Source organism: Chelonoidis abingdonii, chromosome 21 (genome assembly GCF_003597395.2).
Source record: "Chelonoidis abingdonii isolate Lonesome George chromosome 21, CheloAbing_2.0, whole genome shotgun sequence".
In the NCBI taxonomy this organism is placed as follows: Eukaryota; Metazoa; Chordata; order Testudines; family Testudinidae; genus Chelonoidis; species Chelonoidis abingdonii.
The window spans coordinates 474,783-499,680 of NC_133789.1; the positions used below are offsets into that span (position 1 = coordinate 474,783).

Below are 24,898 nucleotides of genomic sequence, written 5' to 3' on the forward strand. Positions count from 1 at the left end.
CTAATAAGGAAAACTGCCAGTATCAACAGAAGGACTAACTTTTAGGTGCCCAGAAAATCACTGGCACAAGAATCGGTTCCACAAAGCCTAGGGTTGTCAACTTTTTAATCACACAAAACTGAACACCCCTGCCCCGCCCCTTCTCTGAGGCCCCGCCCTGCTCACTTCATCCCCCCTCCCTCACTTACCCGCTCTCCCCCACCCTCACTGAGGGTCCCTTTTCGACCGGGTGTTCGAATTGTTAGGCACGTAGGCAAGTCCCCGAACAATGCACAGGGACAGCTAGATACCTGGGAACCACCTAATCTAGCCAATGGGAGATGCTGATGAGAAGGGTGTGTCCTACGTCCCATCACTGTCACAGAGCTCAGCACCACAGGCCTGGGCTGCAGGGAGGCACCTACCTCTGCTAGTGATCTCTAGCTAGACCTTCCTCTCTCAGAGGTTGGTGGCTTTGGCAGCTAGGCTGCCCTTGCAAGAACTACAGGAGGCTATGGTTCAATTCCCCCTGCCCACCATCCAGTGTGCACATGTGAAATTAATTTAACACCCCTATGTTAGGAGACAGGGGAAATGGAATCTCCCACTGTCCAGTCTCTAGACCATTCATTGTTTTATATTATTTTATCATGTCCCTTTTTATTCTAAAAGAAACAATCCAGTACTTTCATTGTCTCTCCATGTGGAGGAGTGTAGCAGAAGAGTTAACTTTGATACTATAGATCTCACTTCCTGGGCATGGCTTTCGTATTAAACTCTGAAGCCCCCTCCCTCCTCCAGATCCCCTTCTCCCCATCCCACCTCAGGCAGAGGCCCACTCCTGATGCTCTTCACCTTGGCCCAGGTTCCCAAAGGTACTTAGGCACCTGCCTCCCCTGGGGAGTTGATGGGAGCTAGCACACAAAAACCTCTAAGGATCTAGGTCCTTGTGACTGACACACTGCAGGTGTGATGGTCCTTCTGTGTCAGGGCTGGGGGATGCCTCCACCAGGGGAGAAGCAGAGCAAGGCCAGCCCACAGGACCATGCTCACAAAACTCATTCCATTATTTAAACAGCTTTTTAGGCAAATTATGTGCAAACCCTTGCTGCATATCCCCATCTTCTCTGGCAACTAACCCAAACCCAGGGCCCACATCAGGCTAATACCAAAGGAGAAGGGATTCTCTGGGAGGAAGTCAGCCCCCTACCACCCTTCCCTGCTGTGTGAGATGTTGTGAATGGTCCAGCTCTCAGTTCTCTGTGCTTAAAGCCAGTCAGACTCCACTGCTCCTCCTCGTGGAGCCATAGGGCTGCGCCTTCTCTTTGTCTGGAAAAGGGGAACTTGAGATCTTCACGTGCAGTTCATGATGTAAACTGTTCACCCGCTACAGGAACATGAGACATGGCAGCTGCACACATGGGTCAGGGGGCTCTGACCCCGCCACTGACCCACAAACTGCTGAGCACAGCTGAGGGAGCAAAAGTTAATATAAAAGTATAATCTTGTTTAGTGAAACGGGTTCTAGCCGCACACACACGACCAGCTTAAGCTGAACAAACCCTGCATTTATTCATACTCATCTGGCAGCCAAGACACATTTTTAGTCTGGGTCACATTTGGGGCTAACACAGCAGTAAATGCCTCCGATTGCTGTTCTGGCCACCACTGCATTTACCAGCCCATCTTTAAAGGAGTGGGGGGAGGAACATCTTGTGTTCACAGGAAACGAGCTGTCCTGCTTATTCCTCCCCCAGACCCCAGTTCCTGTTGCAGCAACCAAGTTTGCTGTCACCTTTGTATAGTTAGAATTGATAGGTGTTAGGTTGCAGTGTTATTGTAACTGTACGGGCCCAGGAGATTAGAGAGCGATGGTGCGGGAGGTAATATTTTTTATTGGACCAACTTCTGTTGGCGAGAGAGATGAGCTTGTGAACTACACAGAGCTCCTGAACTCTCAAAAGTGTCTCTTTCACCAGCAGCAGTTGATCCAATAAGATGATCTCCCGCATCTGTGGCATTTATAGCCTGTGAACAGCCCAGCCGCTACCAAAAAGGGACCCAGGGACAGGGTAGCACATCTGATCCCAGCCAGTTAAGTATGAGGGAAGGAAGAAGCCTTGGGCTTTTCACAGTTACTTAAAGGCTCCAAGCTCATTTTCACACATGACACCTGCTCAGCTCCATACAGGCCACTTCAAATGGTGACTTAGGTCTAGTGTTTCAGTGGAGCAATGTTTGAGATTTACCGTGGACAGGGTAGTAGGAATTGCCACACCAGCACCAGATGCATCAGAGGAAGGTAGAACATCACAGTAGCAGAGTGAAATAATTTGCTTTCCCCAACCCCCACATCAGGGTTCATCCTGGTCTCCAGGAGTTCAAGGCAGGTTTAAACCTACAGCCTGAGGCTTAATATCCCTCCTTGGCAAAATGTGTCTCATCACTAGTTATAACTCCAGATGCTGCATAAAACAGCAAATGCTGGCATGTATGGGAGCGGCAGGGTCTTACCAGCCCTGGAAAAAAACCCATCGGGTCATGTTTTTGTTACTATTCATTAGTGCAGCAGCCAGACATTTGGTTGGTTTCTTTCGACCCCCACAAGAGCTCACTCCCTCAGCGTGGAGACAAGGACAGATTAGATCTGTCACTTTAAAGTCTTCTTTCCTCAAAGACCAGCTAACTGTTTAGCACAGTCCTTGGTTTCAGTAAAAGGCAGCCCTGCCTCTAATCCCAATGTGCCTTTTGTCCTGATAAAGCCAAGTATGAACTCGGACAGCATGAAAGTGAAGACTCAAAGCCACTCCCAGCTATCCAATCTGTCTGTTTAATAACTTATCTTTAGTTCCTACAAAAAAAATACACATGGCTTATAAAAAAAATCCCAGTAATACAAAGATTCCCCTCCCCCACCTTTCCTACAGCAATGATGGAAGTTAACACCCCCACGCCTAGAAAACCCACTTGCAGTGTTTTCATCTAATGCAAGTTGCCATCAGGTTGCAGTCTCCTAATCCTACCCTCCCTCTCTGTAAATTTGTTTTTGACACATTAGGGGCCATTGCTCTCAGTCTGGCTGTGGCACTTGTATGTCCTGTCAGCGCATCGGCAGTCCCTACAGCACACTCCCATTGGAGCTGTCCCAAATCCTGGGTAAAGAGTTCACCGGGCCGGCACACAGGACGGTGTGTGGCGCTGTCCCATAATAAAGTCCTTGTCTACATGGGAGGTGTAGCCACGCTGGGATGAGCCAGGCCTGACACAGGAGCCGCTCACCCTGCACCCAACAAGCAAGGCCCTGGCAGCTGGGTGGGGCTGGGGCAAGCTACGGGGGCTGCTCATCGCCTCTTCTTGTTATGCCGCAGCATCTTTTTCCTCTTGAGAATCATTTCGTAGAGTTTCTCCAGCCCCTGCTGCAGGCCCAGCCCGTCCACCGCGCTGCAGCCCTGGGTGCAACTGAGGGTGGAGGAGCTCAGCTCGTGCAGGGCCAGCAGCTTCTCCACCTCAGAGGCTGCCAGCGCCCCCGGCAGGTCCTGCTTGTTGGCCAGGATGAGCACGGGGACGCCCTGGTTCTCGGAAGTCCGGGTGATCCGGTGCAGCTCCACCCTGGCCTCCTCCAAGCGCTCCCCCTCCGCCGAGTCCACCACGAAGACCAGCCCGTCCGTGCGGCGGGTGTAGGACTTCCAGAGTGGCCGCAGCTTCTCCTGGCCGCCCACGTCCCACACCTGGAAGGCGATGGCGCGGGAGCCCCCCAGCGGCACCCGGATCTTCTCCATGTTGAAGCCCTTGGTGGGCGCGCTCTTGACGAACTCCTTGAACTTGAGCCGGTAGAGCAGCGAGGTCTTGCCGGCCGCGTCCAGCCCGATCAGCACCACGTGCAGTGCCTGGAAGTGTGGCAGGAAGGGTGGCGCGGGTGCAATCTCTGCCAGTTGGTTCCCCATGGCTGGGCGAGGCTGCGCTATCAGGTGCTCCAGGCTGCGGAAGGGGAGAAGGGCAGGATGAGCAGGAGGGCCAGCCCGAGACACCCCCCAGCGCCCAGCACAGGAAGGGGTAGGCAGGGGGACCCCCGAGCAGCCGGCCCCTTTGCAGACGCTCCAGGGGCCGACTTGGGAACAGGGTCCTTCCCCCGGGGAAGGGAGGGGCTGGGCACGCGCCCCGGCCCGTTCCCCTGGGTCTCTCCAGCTCCCCCATCCCCACGGGGGAGGAGTTCCCCGGTGCCCGGCGGGGTCCAGCGCCCCCCGCAGCCAGGTTCGTGGGGGTCCCCGGGAGAACCCAGCCCTTCCCGGCACAAACCCAGGGCGGTTCGCTCTCCGGCCGCGCCTCCCGTTTACCTGCCATAGGGGCCGGGGCAGCCCGGGATCGGAGCCTACCCGTCCGGCGGGACCCTCCCAGCGCCACGGAGCCGCCACCGAGGCCGCCTCGCTGCAGCGACTGGAGCAGCTGCTGAAACTCCTGCAAGGGCGGCGGCGAGGGAGCTAAACGCCCGCGAGCCAGCCCCGTGATGTCACGACGCCTGAGCCAATCAACGCAAGCCGCAGTGCACAGCTGGCTACAGCTGTTTGCACCTGGCCAGGAGCCCGGAGCGTAGAGCCAGCCCCGGGGGAGGAGTGAGCAGCCCCCAACTCGCTGCGTGACCGGGGCGGGGGAGAGGAGAGCCCGCAGCTTCCGCCCTGCTCCACCCCGCAGGGTGAACTCCCGCGAGCCCCATCACGGCGGGGAGGTGTCACCTTTCCCAGGCCAGATAATGCATGTGGGAAAGAGTGGGGAGAAAGGAACGGGACCTGACGAAACAAATAAAAAGTTACCCTCCCGTTATCCCAGGCAGAGCCTTCTCCCCCAGGGAATGAGGCACAGGCCCTCACCTGCAAATCTAGTTTAGCTGAGGTACTAGGGTAATGGACATTACAGAAAACCCTACAATATTCAGACTAGAGGGAATATCCAATGGGATCCTAAAGGTGCACAGGCCCCAGGGCAAAGCCTTGTTTGCACAAAGAAAGCTCACAGCTAGTGGCAGTAGCTTCTTTCCTTATGTTGGAGAGTGTCTATAAGGACTGACTGAGATGCAGGTGTGCCTGCAAGCTGAGAATGAAAGGTCCCTTTGTCACTGGTAGATGCTGCTCCCCAAATGAAGATGGTGACTGTTAACAGTCAATCACCAAATTAAATATGCTTCCTAGGAAGGCGGCTCCTGTTCTAGGAGAATGTATGCTCTGGGTGACAGCTGTCAATCACAGCTGGTGTTATTCGGTAGGGTTTTTTCTATGCTTCAGCTCCTGCTAGCCTTCGAGGTAATGATACTCACCAGGCAGCCAGAGCTCATTTACAATGAGCCTGCTGACAGAGAAGCCAATTACACAGTCTTAACAGAGTTAAAGGAATAAACTCCTGCTATCTATAAATACCTGACTGGGAGCATAAGCAAAGTACCTTGCAGGCAGATGCCTGCTCACTCCTAGGCTGTGTAAACAATTAGGGAGCATCTAAAGCAGAAGGATGGTCTTGAGGCAGCGACCTGGGACTCAGGAGATCTGGATTCAGGTCCTGGTTCTGCCACAGGGTCCCTGTGAGATGTCAGGCAAGTCACTGAATCTCTGCACCTCAACTCCCCATCTCTGAAAGGGGGATGACCCTATTTCCCTACTGCACTCTAAGAGTAAATGCATTAAAGGCTGTGAGGGGTTTGGATGTCACTTAGATGGTTTTGGCAGGGCTATGTAGCGTTTCCGCCCCGCAGATTAAGATGCTGCTTCATTCTGAATGAAGCACTTGCATAGTCCATAGGGTTTCTAAATAACCGAGTTTTGATTAAATAGCTCCATGTTTGAGAGGCACAGACAGGTGAAGTGACTTGCCCGAGTCTACACAGCACAGCAATAACAGAGCCAGGAATGGAACCCAGGAGTCCTGGCTCCCAATCCCTTCTGCTCTCACCACCGGGCACAGTTCCCTCCCCATGTGTAACACAGCCCCTTCTTAAAACCGTTACTACTACTTATAGGAGTCACTCTCGATTTAGCACTGACACAACCCTGCTGTTCAGGCCTATGAATCTGCCAGTCGGCATCACAAGTGGGCGATGAGCTAATTCAGAGGCTGTCAATAGACTGCACTGCTATACTTATCAAGCCAAACCAAGCCAGATTGTCACTGACGGGTAATTTAATGGGCAACATCTCATCCTGCTGGAAGTCAGTGGTGGATGGTTCAGGGAACACAGAAGTGGACCTTTCACCTCCCGTGAGTCCTGCCGGCTATCTCAAGTGAAATGAGTTTTACTAAACCCAGTAATCCACTACACTTAATTCATTAATGTGTAGACAAATCTGGCAGCCTCTAGTCAAGGATAATACCCGAGGCTGTCCATACGCAGGGACTCAGTATCTTCTGGCATTAATGATCCTTCAAGGCTAAAAGGAGCAGTGAGGAAACACAGGTCATCTTCCGCTGTGGCAGGCCCACCTCCCTGGTGCATACCCCCAACAGAGACCATTGGTCCTGCACACCCTGTTCTGTTACCCCTATTCTCTGTGCTCCTGCCCACTTCTTTGTGTCATTTCTTGCTTGTAAACTCTTTGGGGGCAGGGAGTCATTTTTATGTCTGTTTGGTGCCTGGCCCAATAGGTCCCATCCTGTACCAGAGAACTAGGCACTACCACAATAGAGATGTTCAATAACAACAATCAGTTTTTCAATGGGATGTTTTATTGCTGTCATTTGATAGCTCTGGGGTACCTAGGAATACAGTGGTTATTTGGAACACCCACTCTTGGCAGACTTTGCTCTGAAGGAAGCTAGACAGGGATATGAAGGCAGAACTTACAGCACCTTGGTGAAGGATAAGCCGCTCTTTGAAAGCCCTGGTTCCTCCTGGAGAGAGGGAGGCGGAGTTCAGTGCAGCTGCCACAGAAATCAGAGAACCGGATTCGATCAGGCTGGATGGCTGTGCGCACGCTGCTATGGGCAGGTGAGCTGTGCGGGCACAGGAGACACTCCTCCTGCATTGCCAGTTAACGCCACAGTAATTCCAGCAAGCCCCGAGGGAGCCCTGGGCCCCGGCGGTTTGACACCTGAAACAGCCAGATCCGAGCTCCCGAACGGGGGTGGGAGCTGGGCGCCAGCCGCCCTCACAAGCCCTGCGCAGAGGCGAAGCCTGGCCAAGCGCCCATGGGCGTTATTGCTGCAGACAGGCGGTGCTGCCCAGGCTCGGTGGGTCGGTCCCTAGCGGAGATGGGGACAGGGCAGCCTGGCGGGGACAGGGAACAGCCCGGCCCTGCAGGTGGCCCAGGCCCTGCCCTGCCCCACCGCAGGAGCCCCCAGGGGCCCAGGGCTCCCTGTGTGCCCGACTGGTCCCCGGCGCCTGAGGCAGCGCAGCGCCCCCTGGCGGGAGCCCGGTCCCCGGCGCCTGAGGCAGCGCAGCGCCCCCTGACGGGAGCCCGGTTCCCGGCGACTGAGGCAGCGCAGCGCCCCCTGGCGGGAGCCCGGTCCCCCGTGCACCTGAGGCAGCGGCAGCGCCCCCCCTGGCGGGAGCCCGGTCCCCGGCGCCTGAAGCAGCGCAGCGCGCCCTGGCGGGAGCCCGGTTCCCGGCGACTGGAGGCAGCGCAGCCGCCCCTGGCGGGAGCCCGGTCCCCGCGCCTGAGGCAGCGCAGCGCCCCCTGGCGGGAGCCCGGTCCCCGGCGCCTGAGGCAGCGCAGCGCCCCCTGGCGGGAGCCCGGTTCCCGGCAACTGAGGCAGCGCAGCGCCCCCTGGCGGGAGCCCGGTCCCCGCGCCTGAGGCAGCGCAGCGCCCCCTGGCGGGAGCCCGGTCCCCGGCGCCTGAGGCAGCGCGCAGCGCCCCCTGGCGGGGAGCCCGGTCCCCGGCGACTGAGGCAGCGCAGCGCCCCCCTGGCGGGAGCCCGGTCCCCGGCGCCTGAGGCAGCGCAGCGCCCCCTGGCGGGGAGCCCGGGCCGCAGGGGCCCAGCGGCCCCCGCGCCTGAGGCACGCGCAGCGCAGCGCCCCCTGGCGGGAGCCCGGGCCACAGGGCCCAGCCGGTCCCGGCGCCTGAGGCAGCGCAGCACCCCCTGGCGGGAGCCGCGGTTCCCGGCGCCTGAGGCAGCGCAGCGCCCCCTGGCGGGAGCCCGGGCCGCAGGGGCCCAGCCGGTCCCCGGCGACTGAGGCAGCGCAGCGCCCCCTGGCGGGAGCCCAGTCCCCGGCGACTGAGGCAGCGCAGCGCCCCCTGGCGGGAGCCCGGTTCCCGGCGCCTGAAGGCAGCGCAGCGCCCCCTGGTGGGAGCCCGGCCCCCCGGCGCCTGAGGCAGCGCAGCGCAAGCGCCCCCTGGCGGGAGCCCGGTCCCCGGCGCCTGAGGCAGCGCAGCGCCCCCTGGCGGGAGCCCGGTCCCGGCGACTGAGCAGCGCAGCGCCCCTGGCGGGGGAGCCCGGCCGCAGGGGCACCAGCCGGGCTGGCTCCGAGGGAGGGGCCCCGGCAGGGCCAGCGCCGCCCCGGACCCGAGTCACACTTTTTTTTTTTGCTTTTTCCTGCTCATATTCTCTTTGTTCATCTCCATATCAGTTTATTTTTCTCATCTGTGCACTGCTTTCTATTTTATTACTGTCTCTCCTTTTCTTTCTTTGAAAAACTGCCCCTTCTTTCTTCTCATTGTCTGTCTTTTATATTCACTCCCTTGTTCTCTATTGCTCACAGCTAGGGCCCTACCAAATTCATGGCTGTGAAAAACACGCCACGGATCATGAAATCTGGTTTCCCCCGTGAAATCTGGCTATTGTAGAGGAAACCAGATTTCACCAAGCTGGGCAGCTGGAGAGCAGCAGCTACTGGCCAGGAGCCCAGTTCTGAAGGCAGCACCACCACCAGCAGCAGCACAAAAGTAGTGAGAGTGGCTTGATATGCGGGGAGGTTATAACTTTTGGGGGTACGGCAGGGCCGGCTTTATAGATTGGCGAGCGGGGGGTCCATGGCCGGGGGGCGGGCGGAGAAGGGGCGAGGACCTGCCGGCGGCTGCTCACTGTTCGTTCCTGTGCAGAAGGCGGAAGAAGCCGCCAAGACGGCGCCGGAGCAGAGGCCTGAAATCAGCCCCTCCCAGCTGCAGCCCCAGGGCCCCCCCCGGCCAGGTGAGGGGAGCTGGGCGGGCACGTTGGGGGTTAAGGGGCTAGGGAGGGTCACTGTCCGCGGTGACAGCTTGGCCTGCAGGGGCACAGGGCCCGAGACATTTGTGAAACCCCCTTTCGGGGGGGGGGGGGAAGTGGTGACATTTGAAGATATCAAAATTGTTTCCTGTGATGCAGTGATGAGCATCGAGTCAAAACCGAAATCGAGCCAAAGGCCTATCCTGTAGCCTGCCGCCAACCATTGTATGGTGACCTGAAGGGGTGCTGAGCTCCATGCTTCAGCTGGAGCTGAAGATGCTCAGCACCTCTGAAAAATTAGGCCTTTTTTCCTACAGAATGTGGTGGGCAAAGCCTTCACTGGACAAATACCTGAATGAAACTAGAAAGTGAGAGGAATGCGCTGCTCCCCTCCTCACCATTCACAGCACCGGAGAAAATTCCTGTAGGGAAATGCATTGGTCCACTCACACATCATTCCCCACCTGTAGCATTTAGCTAAGTTGGGGGGTGGGGTGAATAATACGTTTCCAGATGAGTGAGCTAGTAACTGAAGCAGGGTGTAGGATTACAGGAGAATTGACTCAATGACTGGAGCGTAGAAGGGGGCTGCTAGGACTAAGGCAGCGTTTCCAGTGGCTCGTACAGCGGACTGCAGGTCAGGGCTCCTGGATTCTGTTACCCAATAAGTCTGGGTGGGTCTATCGCTCTTCATGGCTTTGCAGTCATTCAGGGCAAAGGTATTTAGTGAAATAAATTCACATTTGGAGAGAGAGTTTCTGCAAAGGCAACTGAATTTGGTTAGTAACTTGTGATTTGTTTCAGAAGTCACCTGCTCCTGCCAGTGCTGCCCATGCAAGTGTCATTACGTGACGATAAGCAGCGCAAAACTGCCGCGTAGATTCTCAGTAAGTTGATGGGGAAGAGGTGAGAAAAGAATTGGGAGCAAGAATTAGCTGTTTGCTTCTTTGATGTAAGGGTGTGATCCTTATGCATGAGATCCTGGGTTTCTCTACAAGGAAATTCCCTAAGATTAATAGATTCTAGGACTGGAAGGGACCTCGAGAGGTCATCGAGTCCAGTCCCCTGCCTTCATGGCAGGACCAAATACTGTCTAGACCATCCCTGATAGACATTTAATAGATCTCATCTTTTGTTGCCATCACAGCGATCTTAATGAATCTCATCCACATCAAGAATTAGAGTTTCTCTCTTCTCAGTTGTTTTGCCACATTAACTATACTGGTATAGCTAAAGCAGCAAAATGTTCCTGGCATGAATGCAGTTACACTGGTATAAAAGAGCCTACAGCAGCTTAACTTATTCCAGTTCAGTGCCTCCAGTATCAGGAGTTATCATCAACACGAGGCATCTGAACTGTTGCTGGAGGTAAATTCCTCTCAGTTCTGCACAAAACTGTTTTCTTGCCAATAGTGGATCATTATTTAAACTCCCTCTGCTGCCCATTCCTCACCTCTCTTTGAAATTCAGTTGTGAATGGTAAAAAAATGGTTCATTTTGTTTTAAAATCTTTTACAAATCCCTCCCCCCAAATTATAAAATGGTATGGCATAGAACAGCCACCATGCACCCGTCCATTATACACAAGAAACTTGGAGGCAAATTCTCTCTCTCCGTACCCTTCCAGGCTGTGCAATACATACAACAATGGTAATGACCAAGTAACCAGCAGCGCAGGAATGACTCCTCACCTCGTAACATGCCTTTAAGCACCAAGGACATCCAGACAAGTGCAGCTGAATCCAACACTATAACGAAGCCATCAGCATGAAGAACACATAGGACCTGCCGGCCACTTCCCATTAGGGGCTGTAACCCTTAATGTGTAATAAACTCTCCACACCCACAGAACATCATGAGAGATGGTCTCTCTTAGGCAATCAAGAGCACTCTGTATTTGAACATAGTCCATTCGCTTTGCCACAACCTTCCTGCTAAGACAGTTGCAACCAACCAAGGCCTGGTACTTTATATGAAAACTATGCTAAGTTCAGACAAAGAAAGCAGCATCCTTAAGAATTGACATAGAACTTTTAAACTAGTGTCACCTGTCCACACACAAAAAATTGATTTGATAGACAAAATTCTGAGGGAAGAGACAATAAATACAGTGACAATTTTAGCCCATTACACTCCGCTGCTTACAGTCAATCAGGAATCAGATTCTCCTTCCCCTTCTCCTTCCCCCCCTCCTTTTTTTGGGGGGCAAGGAAGCCTCTGGCATTTCTTGTAAGTTATTATTGGAAAGAAGCATTTCACCAGTGCCAGCATCGGCACAGCTCAGGATTTTTTACACGCTGGGTGAAATCCTGCAAGTGTTTCATTGGGACCGTGGGGGTGGGGAGGAAAGTGTACAGCCGTGACAAATCTGTTCCTGATTTGTGAAGGGAACAGTCTTTTTGACAGCATGCTCTAGGGGTGCTACCCTTTACTCTGGCAGAGCAGGAAATCTGCTCCTTTCCTACCCTGACACATTCATCCTTCCAAGAGCTGCTAACAGAGTAACTGTGGGGTCTCCATCCCTCCTCACCTAATTGCACTAACTTTAATAACCCACACAGGGGACGACAAACCCTTTTCCCACAGAAGTTCACTGTAGATACCGAAAACGTTCTAGTTAAGAGGCCAAATTCTAACCCATAGGAGCATCAGCAGAGCTGGCTCCAGGCACCAGCTTAGCAAACAGGTGCTTGGGGTGGTCACTCTAGAGGGGCGGCAGGTTCAGCTATTCAGTGGCAATTTGGCGGAGGGTCTCTCACTCCCAGTCGGAGCGAAGGACCTCCCGCTGAATTGCCCCAGATCGCGATTGTGGCTTTTATTTTTTTTGTCTGCTAGGGGCGGCAAAACCCCTGGAGCCGGCCCTGAGCATGAGGCAGCACAGAAGGCAGGGAGAGGGATAGCTCAGTGGTTTGAGCATTGGCCTGCTAAACCCAGGGTTGTGAGTTCAGTCCTTGAGGGGGCCGCTTAGGGATCTGAGGCAAAAAATCAGTACTTGGTCCTGCTTAGGTCCCTTTCCTTTCAATTCCTTATCCGTAAAGCTGAAGCAGTCACACATCCCTTCCTCAGGGGGTGGGTTATGATGTACATGAGGTGATCAGACACTGAAGAAAGGCCAGTAAACAGAATTTGATCTCAGGGTGCTATATTTACAGCTAGAGAGAAACAACTGCCCTGTAGGATGCTGCTATGCACAACCAGCCAATGAGAGCAACTCCTGCCTCTGGCAGAAAGTAGCTGCAAAACCCTGGGTGTCCCTGGACATTGCTCTCCTGGGAGGGGATGTTCAGCATGCACCTTCATGGAGGCCTTGGTTTTCCCATTTAAAACCTTCCTCCTCCCTTTTTAAGCCATAACATGCAGTGATTCCCACTGGCCAGCAAGTGTCACTGTAACACTAGATGGAGACTGATTTTGCCAGGGAATCAGGTACCCACTCAGCATCCTCAGGAGTCGTCCCAGCACAGCTCATAAGGAGAAAGCACCACTCTGATTTACAAAGCCTTTTTTATTCGTGAAGAGACTGACGCAGGCGCATAACACAGGCACAGCCGTGCGAGGGCAGAGACAGCAGGAAGAGAAGAGCAGAGCAGGTGCAACAACACAGTGAATACAGATGATGGAAAAGGATGAGCCAACAAACAAGAGACGCTTTCAGAACACAAGGAGCTTCCTCACCCCTGCCTCAGGCAGGGATTTACTCCATTGAAACTTTAATGGAACATATAAAAATCAGGAAAAGACACTTAATCATTAACGTGCCTCTGCTGAAATGTGCTAGTTTGGGAGCCCTGGAGACTGGACCTCTGGATCCACCGAGAAGGTAGATGAAAGGCAAGCTACAGAACACTGCCCTGCTGGGACCTCTAGGAAGGTCAGGCTCCTTGGCGTCTCTGCTGAAAGTGCCACCCCAGGGGGAAGGGTCTTGTGGACAGTGATTAGTTCTTTGCTGAGGCACAAAGGTTTCCTCTCTCAACTACTCTGATACATGTTGCTTTTCCCACTATGTCCCATCTGGCTGGAGAGGTGTTTAAGGCAATGCTGGGCTGCTCTGGGTCAGATCATATGCCCAGCAATTTCTATACATCCATCCAGGCAGAATGTGCCAATCATTAGCAACGCTGGGATCTAAGGAAGGTGCTTATGCCCATGTGTCTAGCAGGCAGTAACATGAGTGTGCGTCCTCTGCCTGAGATGTTCCTACAGAGAATGAGTCTGTACCGTACAAGGCCCTGGAGAGGGTGGAAGAGCAGCCGGGGCTTCTTCCCTCATAGTAAATGCTACAAATAGGTATAAACGGCAGCTGTTGTTTCCTGGCATTTGCACAAACAGAGCTTTTCTTATCCAAGTAAGACTCCTGCCACTCGTTAAACTCCTTAATACAGGAGCCCACAAGGGAGCACCCCAGCAAATGGCACGTGCTGTGTGGAGAACGCATGATGGACCCCTCACCTCCCTCTACCATCTGGGAAGTAGCAATCCCTCTCCTCCCCTCCTCCACGCTGCAAGGATGCAGCAGAGTTTGATCACTTTGGGTACAAGATAGACCGTGGCTGCTGCATCAATCTGAACTGCCCAATCCTTCATGCGAGACGATCCCTCTGGTAGGATTAGGAAAAGCCAGGGAATGAACATACTTACCCAGCCCCCCCCGGCAGAGGAACTTGGCCCAACATCTACTACACCACCTTTACCCCTCTCTGTGCAAACCAGGCATAGTTTTAGCCAATAATTCAGTGCTTGTTATTTAAGAGCCAGAGGTTCTTAGATGTCAGGTCAAGTTGGGTTTCTCCTGCTTTGCAGAGCTGGGGATGTGATTGCTATCCAAGAATCACTAGGCAAGACGCTCTCCAGCCAAGAGCGCCCACACCACAGGGCACAGGCACAAAAAGGTTATTTGGCAGGAAGAGCTGATTTGGCCAATAGGTAATGCCTCCGCTAGTGCAACAGAGAAATACTGCACAGGGTAAGGCAGCTAACAATCTAGCAGAGTTCTCTTAATCAGTTAATACAGCTATTTCCCTACACAGTGTGCGCAATCTGCTGACGCCAACCCCCATACAGGATACAAATGGGAATTGCAAACTCAGAGCAGCATGTTCCAAGTTCATGAAATTCTATCAGTCTGTAACCAGGAAACAGCAGCAGACTGAAAATCTCCTCCCAAGGGAGAGCCAAATGTCCTGTTTAAAATCACGTGGCTTGGAAGAGAAGCCCCTGGAGTTGCTGTGTCCCTGGTACAACTTGCCTTTGCGACAGAAGAATGTCATTGTCCAGTGACCCCATCATGGTGGGCAGTGGTACAGTGGGTGAGGCAGCGTCGCATTCCCTCTACAGTCCACATACTGGTATCTCTCAAAAGCCAGCTGCTCCGAGTGGCACAGGTACGAGCATGTCAAGGTGCCCCTGCAACACACAATCACAACAAGAAGCCATTTTACTTGAACTATAAAGAGGTTTGAAAGCACCAAGGTGGATCTTCTGCTGGGATTTCACTTTAAGGAAAAGTTCCATTGTGGCCTTTCCCAACCACTCAGACAAATTTTCGTCTTTCTTACTCTGGAGCTCCAAACCACTCGCACCAAAAGTCCAGGCCAAGCTGCCCCATTTCACACATTTGTAGGGGGCTCCCTCAGACCGCATTAATTTTTAAGGTGGCATTTAAGCGATCCCCTATCAGCAATCTGCAATGTTCTTCTAACACAGCCTTTAAAGCTGGACCCATTCACTGCTACAGCCTCTGCACCTCTGTGCTACTCTGCCTGCTTCTGAAAGGTCACGCCAAACAAACCGAGCACTTGCATATTCGAAGCAACAAAGTAGTGTGACAACAAGACATACCTTCCCATTCTGTGCTCAGTGTTACAGCAAAGAAGAGTTTGTACCCTACCATGCCAGGCACCACAGGGCTAACACAAGAGAGGCAGCAAAGGTCACCACTGAGTCACCTTCTGCCTGCTGCGAGTGACAACAATGGCCAGCAGATAGATGATGTGGCTGCAGGAGTGTGGCCGAGCACCAGCGCCACTGCAGATGTTCACACCATCCAACTTGATACTCAGCCCCATCAACACCAGGTCTCAGTACAGAGGGGATACAGATTGTTTAACTGCTAGAGCAGACGGGCCAAACCATTATCATCCCAGATTGTACCACGGGCACTTGGCCACGCTATGTCTAAGCCAGTGGTTCTCAACCTATTTACCATTGTGGGCTGCATGCAGCACTACCCGTATGGCCCCGAAGATGTCACACGGGCTGCAGCTGAGAGCCACACTCTAAGCTATGGTTCAAGAACAGTGTTGGAAATGGGTTTGTCGTCACTGCTCCACTGGCAACCAGACAGGAAACTGCTGTCAATGGCAGGTCAGTTTCTGGGTCATGTTACTGACCAACCCCTGGGAAGGACTGTGTGGGCCCACACTCACTCCCACCTCCGTAGGAGGAGGGGCAAAACTTTCTTGGCTTGCCTGGTGTGGGCCACTCTCACTGGCTCATTCAAAATACAGCACAATTCATGTGCAGTCAAGCTGAGTGCAATGCCTTCTTCCTGGCCAGGACCTCCTCTGCGGCCAGGATGTCTGCAGAAGATGAGGCCAGGGCAGGATCTCTGCAGGAGAGAGAATGTGCTTTGTTCCTTCACACCCTGGTGTCTCAGCCATCTGGGGTCTTTGTTCAAATGCTGAAGACCTCAGGCACCAGTCTGAGTCACTCTGCCTCAACATGGTGGATGTACAGGATCTGTCCTCTGGGGAACAGGCCAAGCTCATTCTGCCCCTGCACCATTCACCCCAGACACAGGTATAGCTGTTCCTAAGGCAGGCACAAACAGCACCACTGTACAAGTCACCTCACCAACACTCTGGGTTTGCACTGCTGGAGCTCCCTGGGGGCTGAAGTCAGGGCATGTTCCTCTGCACCAATAGTTTGGATGACTTTCCCCTTAAAATTCAAATAACTGTTACACACCCACACCAACAGTTGCAAACCTACCTGGGGAAAGAGTAATTACAACTTCGAACAGTCTTGGTCTCTGAAAACACTAATACAAAGGGAAATCCAGATTGCCTCAATGAGGAATGTTTGGGACCGCGCAGATCAATGGCGAGTGATTCACTTTTAACCAAATGCCACTTACTGTATGTGCAGTAGAACGTTGTGGACTTTGATTTTGATCCAGGTGCAGATGTTGCTTAGGAGACAGAAAACAGAGAATTAATTGTGCAGTACAACAGTTTCATCAAACAAGACCTGTCCTACCCCACAGAATAACCCAGACCTGGGGAGAGAGCACAAGCTTCTCCGATCAGGTCTACACTTGGAAGGCTTTGCCTATGTGGCTGGACCGATCGGCTTACTTCCTTGTATGGAGACTGCTTATACTGGCAAACCTTATTCCTTTAAACCTTTAGCTGATAAAGTTTATTCCAGCCATGCCCCCCTCTCCTTGAGCAATATAAGCTATTCTGGTGAAAGTGCCTTTTTGCCAGTATAACTGCATCTACATTAGGGGCTTTTACTGACACAGCTAATTTGGTCAGAGATCACAACCTCGACAGACATAGCTATGCAGCAGAAGTTTGTAGTGTAGACCTGACACCCTCCCTGCAAATGCATCAAGCAGAACAAGACGGGAGAATTCACATTCCGGCAACACCTGACATCTCCCCCACCATGGGCAGAGCAGGAAACAGATCGCACAAGATGCCTGTGGAGAATCAGCAAACTGCTCATTTACAGAGATTGGGGGTGCTAGATACAAATTAGTCCATCTGTGTGCAGTTAAGTGTATCAGGCATTACCAAACCAGATTTATTAATCTGTGGGGGGTATTAGATTTGAAAGTGATACAGTCTTGTCAGTTGCAGTTTGGGAAAACATTTAATGCAGAAGAACTAGAAAGGAATTTAAAATGGACATGCTGGGTTTCTGTCCCAACATGATTACATACATAAAAATCAAAGGGACACATTCTCAGCTGCACTGCAGGGTCAGACAGAATGAGGCTACGGCCCAAGTGATAAATTTATGCCAGATTGTCCCGGAGAAAAGCCCAGAAACATTAATGCTACTTACCAGCCAGGAAAGTAAGTATCTGAGAAATACTTACTAGGTATTATAGTCCTGTATAATACTGGAGACTGAATAATATATCTATAAGTAAAACAGAAGAGTTAGTTGGAGATTTACAGTGATTACAGTAAGCATGTACAGGTGCAGCCCAGTGAGCCGAGCACACAGAGAGTTACAGATTATCCCATCAATTCCACACAGCTCAGAGCCAGTATTTAAATCCAATCCACATTGTGTTGGGACCAAGTTACAACATGGCAGTTACAATATGCAGCATGAACCATTGCAGGAAACACCCATATGAGACATCAGCATTCGGTCTTTTGCCTCCTGTGTTTGCTGAGCACTGCCCTGGGCCAGCAGGTGAATGGGCACCTGGAAAGACAGGAACAGGGGCCGGGGGCGGGGAGGGGGGAGGCAGTGAAGGGACTCTCTGCCCCTGGGGCAATAGAAATACAAGGCGACACAGAAGGGGACCACTATTTCTCTCCACCCAAAGGGGGCCAGACATTTCGATAGGGCAGCAAGAGGCAGCAGGACCCACCTGGCCGCTGCACAAAGGGCCAATATTCAGCAAGTTCTTCTTGGTGGTTTTCCCTATCACCACAGACAGGTGTAAGACCTCAATGTCCAGTTGGGTGACAGTGACTGGGTAGAAGTTGTTGTTGGTTACATTCAACACGTTCTAAGGAGAGAGACAAACTCAGCCCAAAGCCCTCACACAGTGAGGGTAACGCATGTGCTGGATTTCCATGCAGTGACCTTGCAGCAGCAAACCCCTGCAAACGCCAGCTCTCAGACACTCGTAGCTTGGCCGTGGCAATTCCCCTCTGCTGAGGATTGTCCCAAGGAAACACCCAAGATCACATTTGGGTGAGAGTCACTAGCTCTTTAAGTTACAGGAGCAAAACTCCTCACCTGCCCCAGAGCTGCTCTGGAGATCACTTGCCCCCTGCTCCACTCCCTATGCCACATATTCATGGCTGGGCTGAAAGCAGAGGAAAGATGCAACACACAGTGACAAACGATTCCCAACATTTGTTACATAGCGCACTTCCACCCAGCAGCACTTCCTGCTCCACCAACATGCCTCATTTCTGACTGGCCACTCCAGTCTTGCCTGCTGTCTTGCCATGCGCACACAGCTCGGCCACCTAGCTCACTACTGACCTGCCAAGCTGTCCTTAAGACTTAGAAGTGAGCCAGCTATGGACTGATAATGAGATATGAGCTCAACATCACCGTACGCGCCACGCTGAGAACTCACTGTCATGTTGAGATTGATTCTGGAAGCAGTGGAATTAAAGGCAATGGAGGAGGCATTCAGCCCTGCGGGCTGCACAGCAATGGAGCGAGGGAACAGGAAGAATATGATGAGAGATGACATCAGAAGGCAAATCGTCACGGCAAGGGATACATAGAGCTTCCTGCAAGACAGCATCAAAGGACTGTAACTCGCCTGGCCCAGCCCTGTCTCTACAGGGTTGGACAAGCACAGGGGGGAGTGAGCGCCAGCCAGACACAGTAAGCACCAAGACATGAGGGCCTGCAAAGGGACTGTGTAGGATCTAGTGGCAGCACGTTCACCTTGGGCCAGGAAGGGTGGGTTTCAGACCCAGAAACATGCTGCTTGTCACTGCTAGAAGTAAGCAGTCCCACGTGGCCCTTTTCAAACAGAACTAGCCCAGAATCCCAGCCCACAGTCCCTCCTGCATCAAGAAGTGCTAGTATAGCCCACTGCCAACACAGAACAGATGCCCTGCAGGCATCAAACCCACTGCAGCTCGGGGCTCAATGAGCAATGAAGCTTTTAAATGAACCTCTGCAAACAGATTCCTCCTGTAATGCTGCGCCCCCCCTAGTTGCACCCATTTAAATGCAGCCAGAGCATTAAAAGAACAGGGGAGAAACAGGACTTTACGTTCGTCTGGGTTTCAGCCTCTGGTCACCGTATGGAATCAGAGCCACCAACTGCTTCTCCTGCTCTGAAAGACAGACGATAAGAGGCACAGGTCAGAAGAGATGCAGCGCACTGGGTGCAGTAGCGAACAGGGCACATCAGGCTACAGAGCACCTCACTACAGGTTAGGGTCTATCAGCATTCTCGTTACAAATGCTGTCCCATTCAGAGGAATGCAGGGGTCTAACTCAAATAACCCTTGTTGGCTTCGGCCAAGCATAGAGACAGACTTAGCTTTGCTAACTTAGGGCTGCACAGATACCTTCCAACAGCCCCAGGTCTTGCACTGATTAATGCAAGATGGAGCCAATTGCAGGCTCTCTCTTTAGTACAGAAATGGAGACTGCATGTCACAGCATGCAGTACTCCATCATGACTGGTGTTCCACTGGGCGCCCAGCTGAGTGAGAAGCAACAAGCAGAGGACTGTTTGGTGAAGTGCCTGGAAAGGCTGGAAACCACTGACCAAGCACACACAAGAACCACCTACCCCTGGGGATCCTTCCTGTTCCCTGGCACGTTGGGCAGTTGATGCAGCCCCGACTCACAGTGCCCACACAGGGCATGCAGGATGCGGCAGAGTCTCCTCCATTGATAGTGCCATAATTGGTGACTTCATCCTCACCAGCCGATTTCCTGCGCAGAATCGATTTCCCTCCCCTCTCCTTCTGGTCAGAGACCTTCCAAAACTGGGAGAACGTTTCGCCCATAGTTGAAAGAGAATTTTTCCACTAGATCTAAAACCAAAAACGTTCCAGAAAAAAAAGTCTCTTTATTGATCAGTCCTGCTAACTCTTGTGTTTTTAATAGCAAATATTACACTAGTGGAGTACTTTCTAAAATCCCACCTCCTGGAGTCATGGGAATGTGTCAGAATCTCAGCTTTCAATTTAAAAAAAATAAAACTAAGTTTTTTCTAGCCCTAATGGTTACAGGGAAAAACTTGAGCATGAGCTAATGGCAACAAAAACAGAAGGTAAATAAAAAGAACCCAATGTGTTTTGGTTTTTCCAATCATTAATTTTGGGGGTATGACTCATGATTTTTTGAATTCTAGGGGGTGGCAACATTGCAAAAATCTACAAGTAACAATTCTGAGGTTCTTTTCATATGGCAGATCACTCATCCGATTGGCAGCAAGAATAGTGCGCGCACGCGCACACACACACACACGTATGCGCTTACTTTTGAATGCATCAACCCCTCACCAAACTTAACCTTACTAAACAGATGCCTAATTAAAATCAGATCAGTGTTTGTCTCTCCCCTTTAGTTTAAACCAAAATGACTTCTCCGATCTTCCTGGCTCACTGCAGCCCCTTGCAATCAGAAACTCATGAATCAGCTGTCACAATGAGCCCACAGCCAAGGCTTATTATTAGAGAGAGTTTGCAACAAAAGAAGAAAAATAGCAGAAGTGAAAGAACAATATTCTACCACCAGACCATCTGAACGCAGCTTCCTCCATGATGTCACCTGCCAGCAGAAAGGAGTGAGGATTGCTCCCTAGTCTAGGCAGCCTTGCTTTAATGACTGAGAGACAGGCTGCTTCTCAACAGAAAGAGTCTAAAGGAAGACTAACTGCTCTCACCCAGAAGGTTGAGAAGCTGGATGTAAAGAACCACTCTTGATTCTTGCTTGAAACGTGCTTGGGGATCTGGGACGCAACACCTGTGGACACATCCAGACCTCTCCTTTAGGCCCCAGACCTCAGAGACCACCGCTGCTGAGAGCTCAGCGTCAGAGTCTCAGCAAACTCCGAAAGCGCTTATATTTATCAGATGGAGGCAAGTAGTGATATTCCTGGTGACAAAGGAAGCCTCTGGACTTGATTAAAGTAAGGAGGTAAGATAATCAACAGTGCTGCAATGGTTTGATCGCAAGGGGATCTTCCCACAGCAGCTCCCTGAGACCCCATTTGCTGAGATACTGCATCCACTGAGCACCCAACCCTTTTGCAATCCTGCAGTTTGGAAGGTTGCAGGTGAGAACATGGGCCCTGAGGCTGGAAAGATTCCAGTGACTCTGCGATTTTTGATCCCCGGCTTTTCTGCTAAGGACCCATCCCTTAGCTCTGCAGCTTCCTTTGGAGAGCTAGGCAGTGGCTCTCAAACTTCATTGCACCATGACCCCCTTCTGACAACAAAAATTACTACGTGACTCCAGGTGGGAGGGGGCCAGAGCCTGAGCCCCCCCACCCTGGGCTGAGTTGGGGGACAGAGCCCTGCTGCCCCAGGCTCAAGCCCTTCAGCTTCAACCCCAGCCCCATGCGGCGGGGCCCAGCGAGTGTAATGCTGGCCGTGGTGTCGCAACCCATAGTTTGAGAACTGTTGAGTTAGTGGCTTCAAAGATACCTCTAGCCAGTTCGGTCTCAGCCTCTTACCATTGCAAATTTCCCCCTATTAATACTTGTGCTTTGTTTTCCTGTCCCAGGAGTAAAAAATGAGGAGGAGCAGAGGCAGCTCTAGACATTTCACCGCCCCAAGCAGAGCGGCATGCTGCGGGGGGCGCTCTGCCAGTCGCCGGTAGGGCAGCAGGCGTCTCCGGTGGACCTCCCACAGGTGTGTCTGCGGAGGGGCCATTGGTCCCGCGGGACCCTCCGCAGTCACGCCTGCGGTAGATCCACCGGAGCCGCCTGCCGCCCTATCAGCGACTGGCAGAGCGCCCCCCGCGGCATGCGTGCTGGGGCCTGGAGCCGCCCCTGAGGAAGAGTAATTAAAGAGGTGGTTTTTAATCAACTAGGACAAAAGACTACAGGGGCTGGGAGACCCCTGCTGATGTCAAGGGAAAGTCAGGCATCAGATTAACCCTTACCTTTGCTGATTTGCAGTACATTAGAACAGCACTCTTAGCTGTGACTTTCAATGCCAGTATAAAATCGCTCTTACATGCGTAACCCCCGAGGGAGAGGGCTTAGGCTGATGTGGTCTGCAAGATACAAAAAGATGGCATAATAATGTATGTAGATAATCTGGGCACTGGGAAGAAGCCGCACTGACTGTGTAGCTGTTGTTATTTATACAGCACCGTGTGTGTGCACAGCCCTTTACAGACAAGAAAAGAGCAACTCCTTGATCAAAAAACAAAACACATTTGAAGGGTGGTGCTGGAAGCTGATAAATGAGTATCATTTCAAAAGGCCCAAAGGACTGACAGTTTGCTGCCTATTACAACAGGCAAGTGCATCACTAGTGATGCTGCCTGCAAATACTAGGCCAAAAGGGCAAAAAGGCTTTGCTTCTTAAAAGCAGCAACCGGGGTTGGAGTTAGTGAAGGGAGCTATAAAAAATAATCAGTGGAAGAAAAGGGAAGCTGATGGTAATGTATATAAATTAGAACTAAGGAACTGTTGACAATCAGTAAGGGAAGCACAAGGAGAAATCTGTGGCCAGCAGAGTTAAGGATAGTAAGAAGTTTTTTTTAAATATATTAGCAAAAAGAATCCTGACAATGGTATTGGTCCATTGCTAGATGGAAACAGTAAAACTATCAACAACAACACAGAAAAGGCAGAAGTGTTGGATAAATATTTCTGTTCTGTATTTGGGGGTGGAAGGGGAACAAATGGTGCAGTCTCTTCCTAGAGTGATAACACACTTTTCATTCCAGTAATATCTCTGGAGGATGTTAAACAGAATCTACTAAAATCAGGGATTTTTAAATGAGCAGGTCCAGATGATTTACGCCCAAGAGTTTTAAAAGAGCTGCTGAGGAGCTCTCTGGACTGTTAATGATGATTTTCAGTAAGTTTGGAGCACCAGGGAAGTTCCAGAAGACTGGAAGAAAGCTAACGTGACAATTTATAAAAACAGTAAATGAGATAACTTGGCTAATTACAGGCATGTCAATCTCACATGGATCCTGGGCAAGATAATGGATCTGCTGATATGGGACTCAATTAATAAAGATTTAAAGGAGGTAATGAATTAATGCCAGTCACTATGGAGTTTAGAAAATAGATCCTGTCAAACTAACTTGGTATCTTTTTTTTGACAAGATGACAAGTTTGGTAGATAAAGGTAACAGTGTTGACATAGCATACTTAGACTCCTGCAAGGTGTTTAGCTTTGTATCACATGACATTTTGATTAAAAAAATCTAACAATATTAAATGAACACAGCACACATCACAGATTAAAAACTGGTTAACTGATAGATTTCAAAATGTGAATGTAAACAGGGGATTATCATCAAGCAGGTGTTTCCCGTGGGGTCCTAGAGAGACTGATTTTCTGCCCTAAGTTATTTAGCAGTTTTATCAATGACCTGGAAGAAAACATAAAATAATCACTGATTAAGTTATTTACCAAAAATTGGGAGAGTGGTAAATAATGAAGTGGGTTAGTCACTGATTTAGCTCGCTTGGCCAACTGGGTGAAAGCAAACAATGCGTTTTAATACAGATAAATGGAAATGTATCCATCTGGAAACAAAGAAGGTAGGCCATACTAACAGGATGGGGGACTAGATGCTGGAGAGCAGTAACTGAAAAATTATTGGGGAGGCATCATGCTGGACTGCTGCTGGAATACTGTGTTCAGGTCTGACGCCCACAATTCAAGGTCACTGAAACTGGAGAGGGTTCAGAGAAGAGCCATGAGAATAATTAAAATACTAGAAATGCTGCCTTACAATGACACACTCAAGCAGCTCATTATTCAGCTTAACAAAGAGAAGGTTAAGGGGTGACTTGATTACAGTCTAGAAGAACTTACACAGGAACAGAAATTTGATACTGGGCTCTTCAGTTGAGCAGACGAAGGTTTAACAAGATCCAATGGCTGGAAGTTGAGGCTAGACAAATTCAGCCTGGAAATAAGGTTTGTGTTATTAACAGTGGGGATAATTCACCACTGGAACAATTTACCAAAGGTTGGAGTGGATCCTCCATCACTGACAATTTTTAAAATAGAGACTGGATGTGTTTCTAGAAGATCTGCTCTGGGAATTATTGTGGGGCAGGTCTCTGGCCTGTGTTATTCAGGAGATCAGAGCAGATGGTCACTGTGTTCCCTTCTGGCCTCGGAATCTATAGATTACTGGCCTCCAGTAGGTAGAGCAGAAGCCCCACAGGAGGCAACACTGCTTCCCCAAGAGGGAGATTGTGTGGGGGTTTGGGAACTTCTGCCCTGATTTCTGTTCAGTTCTCTCAGTCACATGGGGTTTCCTTGGGATGGACAGCAAAGGGGTTTGAATTACAGGCTGGTCTGGCAGGGATGACACAGCTTTAGACATCCAAGGGTACCATTCACACCTCTGCAGTGCCTACTCAACACACTGCCATTCGCTTGCCTGGTTAGTATTGAACAGCTGCCCCTCCATTTGCAATAGTACGGTCCTGTAGGTCACCCCAGCACCTGTGCCATTCGCTCTCTGTTCCACTGTGGTGTTTGTGAGCTTGCACCAGTGGCTAGGAAGAAGCAGAACCCCCTTTCACGGGGGGTGAATGAGATTTTTCAAGCTCAGCCCTTTTCTTCGTGACATGTTTCTTGCTGACAGGGCTCATCAGTTTCCTGCTTGCTAAGGAGCCAGTTGCTGTGTTTTCAAACAGTGCTATGTCATTTCCTACAGGCCTATGGGGTCGGGGGGAGGAGGTAACAGATTTGGGAGTTGGATTTATCTGGCAGGGATCCCCCACTGCTGGCTCTGTGCATGGGGAACAGGGCACCAGTGTATTGGAGGCAGGAGGTGCCTGTACAAGGGGAGCAAGTTACAAGTATTGGAGAGGATGTGGGGGCAAGGTTCTTCCATGGCTAGCTCCGGGCA

General features: G+C 51.4%; 2 protein-coding genes and 1 long non-coding RNA gene across 8 annotated transcripts; 1 reads left to right on the forward strand and 2 right to left on the reverse strand.

Moving 5' to 3' along the window:
- Positions 1-2,749: 2,749 nt before the first annotated feature.
- On the reverse strand, positions 2,750-3,923 carry ARL4D (ARF like GTPase 4D). Its single transcript, XM_032772800.2, has one exon. The coding sequence runs from the start codon at positions 3,921-3,923 to the stop codon at positions 3,321-3,323; it is 603 nt and encodes a 200-aa protein (XP_032628691.1). The 3' UTR covers positions 2,750-3,320.
- Positions 3,924-8,964: 5,041 nt separating this feature from the next.
- On the forward strand, positions 8,965-10,954 carry LOC116820337 (uncharacterized). The gene is made up of 3 exons (XR_004372606.2): positions 8,965-9,088; positions 9,908-9,990; positions 10,731-10,954. It is a non-coding gene; the product is annotated as an uncharacterized LOC116820337 (long non-coding RNA).
- Positions 10,955-12,590: 1,636 nt separating this feature from the next.
- Positions 12,591-24,898, reverse strand: TMEM106A (transmembrane protein 106A). 6 transcript variants are annotated; one of them, XM_075059743.1, is made up of 8 exons: positions 24,773-24,898; positions 19,623-19,851; positions 19,095-19,158; positions 18,441-18,600; positions 17,718-17,858; positions 17,211-17,254; positions 16,239-16,292; positions 12,591-14,506 (listed from the first exon to the last, which is right to left on the reverse strand). In XM_075059743.1, the coding sequence occupies exons 1-8, from the start codon at positions 24,881-24,883 to the stop codon at positions 14,386-14,388; spliced, it is 924 nt and encodes a 307-aa protein (XP_074915844.1). In that variant the 5' UTR covers positions 24,884-24,898; the 3' UTR covers positions 12,591-14,385. The 6 variants fall into 6 exon arrangements, with proteins under 6 accessions (XP_074915844.1, XP_032628593.1, XP_032628595.1 ...); XM_032772702.2 differs by lacking the exon at positions 24,773-24,898 and adding an exon at positions 24,425-24,558 and having other exon boundaries at positions 19,623-19,869; XM_032772704.2 differs by lacking the exon at positions 24,773-24,898 and adding an exon at positions 23,848-23,946 and having other exon boundaries at positions 19,623-19,869.